The sequence below is a fragment of the Spermophilus citellus genome, assembly GCF_964194105.1.
Source record: "Spermophilus citellus genome assembly, chromosome: 6".
In the NCBI taxonomy this organism is placed as follows: Eukaryota; Metazoa; Chordata; class Mammalia; order Rodentia; family Sciuridae; genus Spermophilus; species Spermophilus citellus.
The window spans coordinates 8,263,818-8,277,657 of record NC_138187.1 but is presented as its reverse complement, the minus strand read 5'-3'; the positions used below and the strand labels follow the sequence as shown (position 1 = coordinate 8,277,657).

Here is a 13,840-nt window from a genome sequence, read left to right as displayed (position 1 = left end):
GGGAGAATCCCTCCTTCTTCAAGAAATCTCAGCTTGGCTCTGGGCCTTCAACTAATCTGCTGAGGCCCACCACGCTACTGAGGGTCATCTGCTTTATTCAAAGTCTGATTGTGGATATCAGCCACATCCACAAAATGCCCTCACCATGACACTTAGATGAGCATTAGCTTGGCAAGGACCAGAGCTTCACCCTCAGTCAGCCTTTAAGTCCACATTTTACAGAGAAGGAAGCAGAGTTCCGAGGTGGCCCTTGCCCAGGGCCCAGGGCCCAGGGCTGACAGAGCAGAGCCAGGACCTCCCAACTGCACCCTTGCCTGGAGTGCCCGATGCCACCCAGGCCCCCAGGGCAGCACATCTAGGCATGACAGCCAGCTTAAAGGGCTGCAAGAGCAGGAGCAGGCCCAGCCACTGGAAAGGACATTGCCAGGGCTGCAGGGGCCCAGGTGGCCCGACCTGGCCTAGGACCTGGACACTTGTCCTTGAATTTGCCAACTACATGCAGAAATCAGGGCCATGTGCATACGATTCAGGGTCCTCTTGAAAGCTCACAACTGCTGGCTGCGCAGGCCAGTGTCCTCACAGGCCAGCCCTTGGCTGAAGTGAGAGGGCACGCTGCAGGGGCCAGCCCAGTCAGAGGTGCTGGTCCCTCCAGGACATTGGCCCCATAACAGTCCTCCTGGCAGGGCACTGGGGCCACAGCCTGGCAGAGGTCATTAAGTGGAGGGCAGCGGATGCTGCTGACCCTGGTGCAACTGGTCAATGGGACAGGTGTCTGGGCTGGACCCTCAATCCCCCTGGCCCAGGTGACTGTGCATCACAAAGCTAGGAAGCCAGAGCGATGCTCTGCTCCATCCTCCAGTGACTTGTTTAGTGATGTGTTCTTGATGAGGAACTCTGTCTCCAAATGCCCTTAGATCTTCACACCAAAATGAAGTGAAGGTAGTTGGTGAGTCATAAATCCCAGCATATTAGGAAGACAACATATCCCATTTGCCTCCGGTGAGTGAAATGGACTTCTTTTTTTATTGACTTAACAGTTGATTGATGTGAACAAATCAAGGGAAATGTGCTCCTTTGATTTGCCTCCAAGCGGGAAATCAGAGACTCGAGTGAGCTGGGAGTGAGTCAGCCGCAGACGTACCTGCATGGAAACAAGGCTCTGAGCCTTGCCAGGCAGTGTGGAGGGACACAGGGCTCCCTTCTGCTCCAGGAGGCTGGGCCACAAGGACCCGGCCCACCCAGGTAACAAGCTCCTCAGGGCACATCAGAGTGCCCCAAAGCCTGGGTTTTCAGATAGGGTCCAGCCCTCCTCTCAGCCCACTGGCCTCTTGGGACCACTGGGCCCCTGCTATCTTCCTCAAGCACAAGACTGGCACCAATGGGCCCTGATGCCATCCCTAGTGGAAGGAGGGTGCTGTTCAGTGGGCAGCATCTGCTGGGGCTGGGCTGAGGCAGGCCTCACACCCGGGGGGATGTCTGGGGGATTCCTGGGTCCCAGCTCTGCTTGGGCTCTGGGTTGTGTCTGTGCCGAAAGGCCAGGAAACAGGGCTGTTTCCCGTAGGACCGTTTGGGGCAGGAAAACACTAGGTTTCTGACTGGCGTGTGGCACCATGCAGGTCATTTTTGAATGGTGCTGAGCTTACAGGCTAGGGTGGAACAGTAACCGGGCCTTAATGCGCAATTTCCTGAAGGCTTGACGGTGGATGGCCCTGTGCCCGTCTGGCAGCCCCAGGGCCACCAGGACGGACCCAGGCCCAGCTCAGGGAAACAGCTGTGAGGCTGGGATCATAGACACAGAGCACCCAGCCCTGCTCACTCACAGCTACCCCTGCCCCTGCTCAGCAACCCCACGGACCCAGGCTACTCCCTGGAGACGCACTTGATGAACTAGTACCCTCCCAAGGGCCACCTCCCTGGTCCCTCAGCAACACTGAGCACTTGGGGCCAGGAGGAGCAGGCAGAGAAGGCAGGGGCCCCTTCCATCCCAGCTGGGCTCTGCAGAGGGGCAGGGTGGGTTAGAGAGTGAGCCTTGTAAGGCCCACCCACCCAGGTGGCCAATGACGCCACTTCCCTCCCTCCCCTGGGATGGCTAGGGAAACTGCATTTTAATATGACCCCTATTTTAAAGTGGGGGGAGCACCACAGAGCATGAAACCATGTGCAGTCAGGAGGGGGCCATCCACCCCAGGTCCCCAAGGGCTGGGCTCAGGTCCTGCAGAAGGCATGTCCTCAGAAGGCTCCAGGAGCACCCTCTGTCTTCTGGACCCAGGGTAGGTGTCCATGTTCTGCTGTCTGCCATAGCAGGCACCTGACCCTGGACCTCAGAGCGCCCTCTGGGCTGGAATCTGCTGTGGGACACCATCCTCACACGTGATTTGAGTTACCTCCCTGGCTGGGTGAGAGGTGCTTAGGCATAGCTGTGTCAGAGCTTTCCCCACCCTTCTCCAGGTCTGAGGGCTTGTCCGTGCGGAGGCGAGTCTGGCCACTACCCTGAAGACCCAATCGTTGCCCCTGACCTTGGGATGCTGCCCCCCTTAATCTTCATTGAATGGGATTTTCCCCAGAATTTTTTGTTCCCCAATAAAACACACTCCCTGGCATGTTCTCTCTCTCTCGCTAGCCTCTTCAGTAAATCTCGCTACCACAATAGGTGGCTGGAGGCTGGAGCTAGGAGGAGCTGTCCTGGAGCTAGTTTAAAGGTAATTAGAGTCTGTCTCTTTAATTCAAAACTCCCTAACAGTTTCTCATGACTTGAACCTTCATTCGTGAAGCCCGCGCGGGTTGCAGGCTAATATCTGCAGTGCCCTCTGTTCCAGGGGTGGGCAGGACTCCAGCAGAGCTCCAACGTGGCACATAGGCCCAGGCCTGCTCTGAGACGGCTGCCCACTGCCCTGCATGCGCTGTGACTGTCCTGCTCCTGCTGGGAGCCTGGTGGAAAGTCACAGCAGCTGGGCGGGCAGCTCGCTGGCCCTGCGGGAGGCCAAGCTCTTCTGCCTCCTCTCCCCATGGGCCATGCTGCCCACTCCAGCAGCCAGGGCCAGTGAGTGTGCTGATCAGTGTTCATGGGGAGGCTGCGTGTGCCCGACCCCAAGAAAAGAGAGAACGAGAACCCCAGGTCTTGGGGCCTCCTGTGAGCTTCTGCAGGGTGGTGGACACAGCCTGTGGCAGCCAGGGTACCTCCTGGAGGAAGGGAGATGGGTGCACCAGGCATGGAGCATAGCCAGGGCAAAGGCTTGGTGGGAAGAGTTGGTGGGAGGTAGAGACCAGGGTCTCCTCGCCACCTGGGGGCACCCCAGCCTGGGGACGAGCCTCAGGTGTGCCAAGTGGAAGGAGCTGGCCTTTGGCTTGTGAATGATCACTGAGCAGGGACACCTGGCCTCTGCCTGGGAAGGGGTGGGGGCAAGGGCTGTGTCTAGAGGCCACTGTGCAGCTCCAGAAGGGGGGTCGTGGCCACACTGGGGTCATAGACGGGATGAGACCGTCCCTGGGACGTCCGTGGGGCCATCTTTCGGTTGCCAGGGCTCCCGGCAGCTGCTAATCCTCCCGTTCTGGTTGGACCTCCGCAGTGTCCCCAGGCAGGCTTCACCTCACTTGATCCTCCCAGGGAAGCATGGGGCTGGGCACAGGCACTGCTCAGAGCATATGCAACTAGGGAGGCAGAGGTAGGCAGAGGCACCCCCAGGCCTCCCCTCTGTCCCCAGGCTCCCTGGGGACCCACATCCAGGGCATCAAAAATCCCAGGACAGTGGTACTCTGAAGGCTTCTTCAGGAGCCCCAAACAGGATGGTCAGGCAGGTGTGAGGCCCAGGAGCTAGGAGGACAGCTCTAGTTGGGGAGGGGCTGCCAGGCAGGTGGGGACAGGTCCTGTGCAGGTTCTGGGAGGATCCACCAGGGGAGCCATCACTGTGGGGGGCAAGGTGGGGCCCAGGCATCTCCAGAGAGTAGAGAGGCTTACACCAGGAAGGGCAGGGCCTGGGAAGGGGCCATGACCCAGCTTATTGCCTCCCCACACCCAGCCCTGACCCAAGGCAAGGATGGAGGGAAGGGACCTGGGACAGAAGGGCACCCAGCCTGGGCTGGGTGGAAAGAAGGTGTGAGGGAGAGGAGGCAGAGTCTTTGAGACCTTCCCTTCAGAGGGTCCCTCCCTCAAGCTTTTTCCCAGGGTCCCAGGGTCCCAGGTCAGGGCTGGCCTAGAAGGGTCTCCGTGGGCCCTGTGATTGCCCAGTGCCAGGGTCTCAGGACAGCTCGTATGTATCCCTTTACTGGTTTGTCCCTACCAGAGTCTCGGGAGAGAAGAAGGAGAATTTGGTTGTCTGATAACTGTAACCAGGGTGGACCCCTTGCCTGGGTCCTCAGTTTCCCCAGATATAGGGTGGTTGGACTGGCCTCTGGGTTGGGCCCAGGGGTCAGAGGCTGTTCTGTGCTCTGTTCTAACAAGCACCACCTCCGGTCCTGTCCAGGGCCTGAGGCCAGGCTCTTGTCTCCCCGCTCCCAGTGGTAGGAGAACAGGCCTGGAGAAGGGACCTGTGTTGGTCAAGCCTGTCTTGCTGCAGGGTTCCATGAGAAACCTGGGTCTTCGCCCTGAAGGGTGGTGAGCTGGGGACACTGGCTGCTGCTGGGCCCAGTGTCCCCATGCTGGAGTTGGGGGTAGGGCCAGGCCCAGGCCTGAGTCCCTGTTAGGGGGAGCCCTAGGCAGTCAGAGATAGAAGGGCCTGCTCTTGGTGGACAGCACAGGGTCTGGAGCCAAGGACACTGACTGCCTCTGCTGACCCAGCTCCTGGAGCCAGCCAGGCCTGGAAGGTCTGAAGCAGGTTTGTTACGTGGAAATTAAGATGCATGGTCAGACTGGATGCACCCAGTCAGCCCTCTGACACCTCCTGAGCCTGGAACTGGCCCTCTCCCCAAGACGTGTACACATCAGGAAGCTTGGGCTGCTCCCACTTAGCTCTCTGATCCAGGGGGCCTGGGCAATCAGCAAGTGGGAGAAGGGACAGTGGTGGGACAGAAACAGAACCGGCCCCACAACACAGTGAGAGGAGTCCTCCTGGAGACCTGGCCAGGATCGCCACCTTTCTGGCCTCACCTGCCTAGCCACACACTTCTCTCTGCCCCAGACCTTTGCACCTGTGGCTCTCTTCCTCACTGGGCCACTCCTCCCTGGAGAAGTAATCCTGGCCCCTCGTGCCTGTTATTTTTGTCATTATGCTTCTCTCTGTATTTATTATAATCTAAAACTTTCTACCTTTAAAAGATATATATATATATATATATATATTTTGAGCTGGGTGCAGTGGCCCACACCTATACTCCCAGAGATTCAGAGACTGAGGCAGGAAAATCACAAGTTCAAGGCCTGCCTCAGCAATTTAGGGGGACCCTGTCTCAAAAAAATAAAAGAAATGGGGAAATGTAACTCAATAACTCAGTGGTTGAGTGCCCCTGGGTTCAATTCCCAGTACAAAAAATTTTAAGGGCCGAGGGTGTAGCTCAGTGGTAGAGCACTTGCTTAGTACATGTGAGGCTTGCCTAGCCCTGGGTTCAATCCTCAACACCACATAAAAATAAATTAATTAAATAAAGGTATTGTGTCCAACTACAACTAAAATTTTTTTTTTAATTTTTAAAAAATGTTTCTTGGTTTGTTGCATGTCTCAGCTCTGCCCTAAGCTGTGGGCAGATGCTGTTTCACCACAGGCACCTCTGTACCACTGAGGGCAGCCGGACACCTGAGGAACGCTCTTTCTAGGTATGTAGAGATGGTTTGCTGAATCTGCTGGTGTGCAGCAGACCACACCTGTGTGCTTGGGGAGGCTACCTTGCCAGCCAGCAGGCCCAGCTTACTACCTCATCCCAAGGAGCTGCCCATGGGACCCAGGTGCTGGACCCCAGCACAGGCTGAGCCTGCTTCCACGGAGTCCTGGATAGCCAGGACGGCTCAGCCTTCCTGCCCAGGGTGGCTCAGCCTGCCTACCCAGGGCAGAGGGTGCTCTGCCCCCTGCCCCCCGCCCCTATTGCTGTGGCAGCACCTCAGAGAAGAACATCAGCTCAGCCAGAGCCAGCCTGGCAGCTCCTCCAACCTGAGAGGCAGCCATGGGGCCGGTGGGGAGTGCTGCCTCCCACAGGCTGGCTTTCCTCTTTCCAACTCTATTTTCTCCAAACTGGGTGCCTGGCCCTCCACGGGGATGGGGTCTATTCAGCCCCTTAGGAGCCTGGGGTCTGGGGGTGGGAGAAGGACAGCTGGACGACTTCCTGAACATTAAGATCCAAGTCAGGGTAGGGAAGGGTACTGTGAGCCTCAAGGACCAGCCAGGGCCTCCACATGATAGCAGGCACTAGCTTTGAGGCTGGGCTTCTTAGTTCTCTAAGCACTTTCTCCATTACAAACAGAATCACATTCCTAGCAGGAAATATGGAGTCATAGAGAAGCATAAAGAACAAAAAGAAGCCAGGTGCAGTGGCACACACCTATAATCCCAGCTCCTCAGGAGGCTGAAGCAGGAGGATCACCAAGTTCAAGGACAGCCTCAACAATCTAGTGAGAACCTGTCTCAAAATAAAATATAAAAAGTTCTGGGATGTAGCTAAGTGGTAGAGCAACCCTTGGTTAAACCTCAAGTATGAGAGAGAGAGAGAGAGAGAGAGAGAGAGAGAGAGAGAGAGAAGGAGAGAGAGAGAGGGAAAGAGAGAGAAGGAGAAGAAAACAGTCCGGGTACCCAGCCTCCCTGAGAAGGGAGCTGCCCAGCCACAACAGGAGGGGAGCAGCAGCATGCCCACCTGTGGACAGGCAGCTAGGCTGTTCCCCACACTTCTCCAGGTACAGGTGCCTCCTGGAACCCCTCATTCACTCAGACAGTGGCCAGGCTCCAGGTGCAGGGTAAGGGTCCTGGGAACTTCATCCCAGGGTGGGATTTCCTCAGGTCCCACTCAGCTATCTGTGCCTAGCAGGGGAATTCTCCTTGTTAAAACCAGGGGCTAGCATTGATGGCCCAGTGACACTTGCAGAGGCCGCGCCTGTGCTTTGGCCCCTGGGAACCCTGTTCTGCTACAGCGAGACCGTGCCACAGATGAACCAGCAGGCACACAAAGCATCCTGCGATTCCCAGGACCACTAAGCCGGCTAGGAATCTGCCCTCCCTTTTCCTCCCATCTCAGAGAGTCCTCGGTAAACCCCTAGGCCTCCCGCTGCGCGAGGGCGCCCTCTCTTCAGTCCTCAGACTAAGGACTATAGGGGGACTCCATTGGCCCTCTGCTGGGGTCTGCGGCCCAGAGTGAACAGCAAAAGAATGGGGTGGGGACGGGGACCCTCATCAGAGTCACAGCCAACAGGACCGGGACTGTGTGCAGAGGTGTTGGGAATGACCTACGGCCAGGGCTGGCGACCCACGGGGAGCCAAGCAGAAGTGTCAGCGCCGCTCCCACAGTCTCGCTCCAGAGCGCGACCCGCCCGCCCATACGTGACCCGCCTCGACCCCCTCACCCAACCCTTGTACTGTCTCTTCCCTTCTTCAAGGCAAGCCCCCGACACCCCCAAACCCGGCACTCGCCCCGCCCCGCCCCGACCCCCCCCCGCGCTCGCCCCGCCCCCAACCCGACCCGCCTCCCCTCCCGGCGCCCGGAGCGATCGCTGCGCGGACACTGCTACGGGAACCGGAGGGAGCCGCTGGCCAGGTGAGTGCCGCCGCGCTGCCCACCGCATCCCGCACGGGAGCCCCTGCCCTGCGCCCCGGCCCAGGTCCCGCTCGGGTCTATTTTACCGTCTCCAAAGGTCTCAGCGCTCTGCACGCAACCCTGGCCTGGGGACCGGCTGCGCACCCAGTGCCTGAGGCGCGCCCAGGCGCCCACGCACCCGGCCCGGGACACTCGCAGGATTCACCTGCCGCTGCCCTGTGTCCCCCTCCGTCTGCTCTCCAGACTGGGCAGCTGCACTCCTTCCTCTCCTCAGCCCCCTCCCCTCGTCGCCCTCAGGCCTCTGCGTTCTGGAGGCCGCCCCTTGTACCCAGGTCAGGGCAGAAGCTACAGGAACCCAGATGGCCCCGAGGGTGCTCTGGGACTGGTGGGAGGGCTCTGAGGCTGGGACTGGTGGGGGTTCAGGAAACGGTATGGAGGCAGTAGGAGCATAGGGTGCAGGATAGGCGTCTTGTAAGGTGGGGTTGGCCAACTTTGGGCTGGGGAAGGAGGAGGGAGGTGGAGATCCATGTACTCAGCCAAGGGTCCTCAAGCTGCAGTTAAGCTGCAGGTAGAGTATGACCAACTCTGGGGCCCAAGGCCTGATGCAGCATTAAGGTCTGGGGTTCTGAAGGTGCCTCTCACAACTGGGGGACTGGGGTGCACCCCTGCCTGCTGGGAACAGAGCTTCATCTACCCTAGCTGGGCACTTGTGCCCACCTGACCTCCAAGTATACCTACTCCTCCAGGAAATCAAGAATACCCTACAGTGGGGTGCAGACCCTGTCCACCCCAGAACCTGCCAGCTGCCAGGTGTCCCCAAGCTCTGGGAATAGGGTGGGACCGGAGCCTCTGGGGCAGAGGTGGTCCATACATTAATGATCATGACCCAGTATTGATTCCCCAGGAAAGTAACCATGGAAATTTCCAAAGAAGTGGGCTGGAGGTGGAAGGTAGTCTTGAAATATCTACTGGCCATACAGACCCTTCTGAGCCCTTGAGGGGGGCTGTGCAGCTCTGGCCTGCCTGCTCCCACCTGTTTCTCTTAATGTGAGGAGGATACTGCCCCTGGCCCCAGGCTGCCCTAAAGACAGTGGAGGGGCAGGAGTGGGGATTGCCATTGGTTGCACAGTCAGAGCCTTGCTGGGGGCGGGGGAGGGGGTCCCAACAGAGGAAGCAGAGGTCAGGAAGCTTGTCCTCGGGGAGGGTGGCAGGATTAGGCTGCTGTCTCAGCCAAGATGCAGTCTATGCTTTCTCCTGCTCACAAGAACACTGGTATGCTCTCCCCCTGGTGAGGCAGGGGTCTGGGAGTCCCTTGAGTTGCAGCACTCGTACCTCTCCAAGCTCCAGCTACCTGATGATGCTGGCTATTGCAGACTTTATTGGGGGCTGGCCTGACCATGGTTGCCAGGCCCAGGGGACACAGGTTCTGAGACCCATCCTTGTTCCCAGGCCCTTGTCCCGCCCACCTTCTCCCAGGAGCCTGGGCAGATGCCCTTCCTGATGCTGGGGAGAAGCTGAGCTACCTAGGGTGGCCTGTGGGAACAATGACTGAGCACCAGGCCCTGCACCTGGTGTCTTCATGCCTGAGCTTATCTCATGTGTTCAGTAACTTTGCAGTTGGCAGGAGGTGCTGCTCCTGAAGCCAGGGTTCAGAGAAGCAGCCTGGCTTGCTCAGGAGCACACAGCCAGAGTGGGGCAGGTGTGTGGGCCGGGCCTGCTCCTGGTGCCATGAGAGTGGGCCAGCTAAGTAGATTCTCTCCTGGGGGGGGGGGGGGTCTGGGTGCCACAGGCCCCATGGTCACTTCCCTCCTGCTGCATCTGAAAGGGGCCTGGGGCAATTTTTCACAGGTGCCTACTTTTTGAGACTAAAGTTGCTGCTTCTGATTAATGGCCTGCCAGGATGAGCTTCCAAGAGGCTGGAGTAGCATGGGGGCCTGTTTCCTTCTTTCCTGCTATGAAGTATAACTGGAGAGTTGACGTGGTTACCGGCAACAGAAGTGGAGGCCTGATAGCCTGCTGAGCCCTCCTGGGTTCTGGGCAACTGGGGCACCTGGGAGTGGCTGAGAGCTGCAGACAAGAGGAATTTACTTAAGATCAAACATATGTTCAGGAGTCCAAGGCCTGTGACAGAAAGGACCTGAGCCACCCCCACCAGTGGGCAGCCCACCTTCAGGGCTGCTTGATCATCTCTGCCCTGCTCAGGCCTCAGGGGTATGGGCTAGAAGCCCTTCCTTGGTGTTGTGGGGAGAAGGTGACCGCAGCCCATGCACGTCACTCACCTTGCCTCTCACAGGATCTGCTGTCTCCAGACCACAGGCGTCCTAGAGGCCTTCCCACAGCTGTCCATGGGAGCCATAAACATTACTTTAAATGCTCAGCTTCCTTTAGAAATGTGGAGAGGCCCTTGGGGCCAGGCCTTGGGGACAGATAAACAAGCCCCCTTGCTGTCCTCCAGGGCCAGCTTCTAGGGCAGCCTGTATCTGAGGCAAACTCGCTCCTGGCCACATGCAGATGCTGGTTGAAGCAACGGGTACCACGTCCCATGCCCTGACAGCCCTTCAGACCCGAGGACTTGGAGTCCAGCCAGAGGGACTCCCTCACACGGCCTTAAAAAGCAGTCATTTCTGACAGGCATCTACCTTGACTTTTTGCTAGGTAGGTTTCTGCAACACAAATGTTCACCACACACCTGCAGCCTCACTGACCACCCGGGCAACACAGCCCTGAGCAGTCCTCCCCTTTCTGGCTCCGGGCGCTCCACTAGGAGGACTCCAGGTGGCAGCCTGGTCTCTCAGGTTTGCCCGGCTGCAGCTCCTCTTTGCTGATGGAAGCACGTTGTCCTCCCGTCACTCCTGACACCAGGTGATGCTTTCCTCTTGTCTCTGCCTGGTCTTCTTGAGGGTTCCCTCCTCGTCCTTGATGCTGTGCTGCTCAGTGGCCATGACTTTCCTCTGCTGGTGACACAACATGTCTGCGGGAGACGCCTCTCTGTCCTTTGCGGCTTCGCCCTGTAGCCCTGGCTTATATTTTAGTCTGCTGTGCTGGGCTCCTTCAGCCCCATTCAGTTCCCCGATTATCTGTTCAACACTTTCCAAACTGGAGCTGATCTGGACTTTGCTGGGCTTGGGTTTTGTTTGTGCATTTAAATGACTGTATTTGTTCATGACAAAGGTCTATTATTTTTAAGAATAGACACTTGTTCATTTTACTTCTTAAAAGTCAAATTTATAGGGACTGGGTACGGTACAGTGCTCACGCTTATAATCCCAGCAACTTGGGGCTGAGGCAGGAAGATCACAAGTTCAAGGCCAGCCTGGAAAGAAAGTGAGACCCTGTCTTAAAATAAAAAATAAAAAGGTCTGGGGGTGCTGCTTGGTGGCAGAGCACCCTTGGATTCAATCCCTACCACCTTCCCACCAAGAAAGTCAATTTCCTTGACAATCTTTGTCCAGGCCTTGCTTGAGACCCCTAACACACTGACGCAGTCTCTGCGCAGCAGGTAACCCCCATGGCCCTGCTGGACCTGAAGTGAGCTCATGGCCCATCCCCCTGCCAACTTTCCAGGCCAACTAGCCAGTGCTAAGCAGCCTGGCCTGCAACCTAGGTGACTGGAGGTGTGGGTGTGGACCCCACAGTAGAAGGGTGTCCTGTCTTGTCTTCCAGGCTTAAGTGCCTATGCCCCATCCCTGGTGTCCCCAGCACTGGCAGTGGTGTGAGCATCCCCTGTCTGAGATAGCGTGGGTCACTCAGGACACTGATCGTGGCTAGCAGCCCTGGCTCAGGCCCAGGGGCTCTGTGGGTCCAGAGTGGCTGCCCCTTGGTGCCCTTCCTCCTGGGCAGGCAGCTGCTCCCTCGTGAGCCTCATCTTCCTATGAAAGATGCACCTTAATGTGTGCCTACCCCTGGACTTGCCATGTCGATGTACTCTGTGCCTGTCTCTGCCTCTCCACTGATACCACACGTGCCTGTCCCCACTGGGCTCTGTCCCCCCAGTCCTGCACCCTCCTGGGCTGTGTCCTTGGCCAGCACCTTCTGTACATCTCTCATGTCCACCTGCTCCCATGCTGTTTCCTAGGTCATTTAGCTCCATGTCACCCTCTCTGGAGTCCACAGGCTGTGGCCACTGTCCAGGTATAGGGACCTCTGGTGCCTTTGCCACTGCACAGTTTCTCAAAACAGGCTGCTGGGAGGTGGACATCATGTGCCAGGGATAGCATTCCCTAGAGCCAGGTGGACACTGGCAGAGCCTCCTGGGGGAGGAAGGCCCAGGCCCTGTGGAGCCCAGCATTGCCCACTCCCAGCAGAGCTGGGCTGAGGTCACTGCATGTCCTGCAGGTCAGCTGGGTGCTGCAGTCCTGCTCTGGAGGCCCCTGACCACCTGGTGCCTTTCCTGTTGTGCTGCCCCTAGGGGTCTAAGAGGCCTCAGGGCCAGTGGAGTGGGAGGTCACAGAGCGGCCACTGTGGCTATCAACAGCCACGTCTGTCTTGGCTCACCAGGACGCCTGTCTACTGACCACATGGCTTTTCCTTCCTCCCTTGTTTTCCAAACAATTTGCTTAATGTGATTTCCAGCCCAGTTGAACATGACTAACAATGTTTACCTGCCACCAGGTGGGCGGGGCAGGGAGGCAGGAGGAAGGAATGCCGTCTGCCCCACTCATCGCACCTGTCCTTCTCTTCTCTAGAGACGGCTTCGGCCAGCACGTGGCCTTGGCCCCCACCATGGAGCCCCTGTTCCCAGCCTCCATGCAGGACTGGAATGTGTCGGTCACCCCTGGAGGTGGCCACAACGGGACACAGGGGGGAGCAGCATCCTCGGTGGGTGCCCGGGCAGTGCTTGTGCCCATCCTGTATCTGCTGGTGTGTGTGGTAGGGCTGGGTGGCAACACACTGGTCATCTATGTGGTACTGCGACACGCCAAGATGAAGACGGTCACCAACGTGTACATCCTCAACCTCGCCGTGGCCGATGTGCTGCTCATGCTGGGGCTGCCCTTCCTGGCCACACAGAACGCAGTCTCCTACTGGCCATTCGGCTCTTTCCTGTGCCGCCTGGTCATGACGCTGGACGGCATCAACCAGTTCACCAGCATCTTCTGCCTGACCATCATGAGTGTGGACCGCTACCTGGCCGTGGTCCATCCGCTGCGCTCTGCCCGGTGGCGCCGCCCGCGGGTGGCCAAACTGGCCAGCGCAGCTGTCTGGGCCTTCTCTCTGCTCATGTCGCTGCCGCTGCTGGTCTTCGCTGACGTCCAGGAGGGATGGGGCACCTGCAACCTCAGCTGGCCGGAGCCAGTGGGACTGTGGGGTGCTGCCTTCATCACCTACACATCCGTGCTGGGCTTCTTCGGGCCACTGCTGGTCATCTGCCTCTGCTACCTGCTGATTGTGGTGAAGGTGAAGGCGTCAGGTGTGCGTGTGGGCTCTTCGCGGCGACGGCGGTCGGAGCGCAAGGTGACACGCATGGTGGTGGTGGTGGTGCTGGTGTTCGTGGGCTGCTGGCTGCCTTTCTTCATAGTCAACATCGTCAACCTGGCCTTCACGCTGCCCGAGGAGCCCACCTCCGCCGGCCTCTACTTCTTCGTGGTGGTCCTGTCCTATGCCAACAGCTGCGCCAACCCCCTGCTCTATGGCTTCCTCTCTGACAACTTCCGCCAGAGCTTCCGGAAGGTTCTGTGCCTCCGTGGGGGCTATGGTGCAGAGGATGCAGACACCGTGGAGCCACAGCCGGACAAGAGTGGACGGCCGCAGGAGGTGGCGCTGCCTGTGCGCAGCTGTGAGGCCAATGGGCGCATGCAGACCAGCCGGCTATGAGGCCGCAGCAGTGCCCAGGTCCTGCGGGCTCCCCATTGCCCGGCCCTGGGGCTACAAGATGGATACTCCTCAGTGGCCCTGTGAGGATGGGGCTGAATGGGGCCAGGGCAGGTGTGGACATGGCATGATGGGTGCCTCAGTGACCAGCTGGCTGCCGGCCTGTCCTCCCGCTCAGGCCAGGTTCTAGAGAGGAAGAAGGGGTTTGGTCATGCCCCAGGAAGTGCCTGGACATCTCCGCCTCCCATCCTGACCCCAACCTACATCAGCCATCCAGGCCAGGGAGCAGTTTCTCCAGGAGGCCAGCTGTGGGGAGACACTCCTCCTGACCACTGGTGTGAGCCTGTGCTGGGGCTCTGCC

The 13,840-nt window shown here is 58.5% G+C and overlaps 1 protein-coding gene across 1 annotated transcript; it reads left to right on the top strand.

Moving 5' to 3' along the window:
• Window positions 1–12,390: 12,390 nt before the first annotated feature.
• On the top strand, window positions 12,391–13,482 carry SSTR5 (somatostatin receptor 5; the record flags this gene model as incomplete). The annotated part of the gene is made up of 1 exon (XM_081297099.1): window positions 12,391–13,482. One exon carries the CDS (start codon window positions 12,391–12,393, stop codon window positions 13,480–13,482), a length of 1,092 nt encoding a protein of 363 aa, XP_081153225.1.
• Window positions 13,483–13,840: the final 358 nt, after the last annotated feature.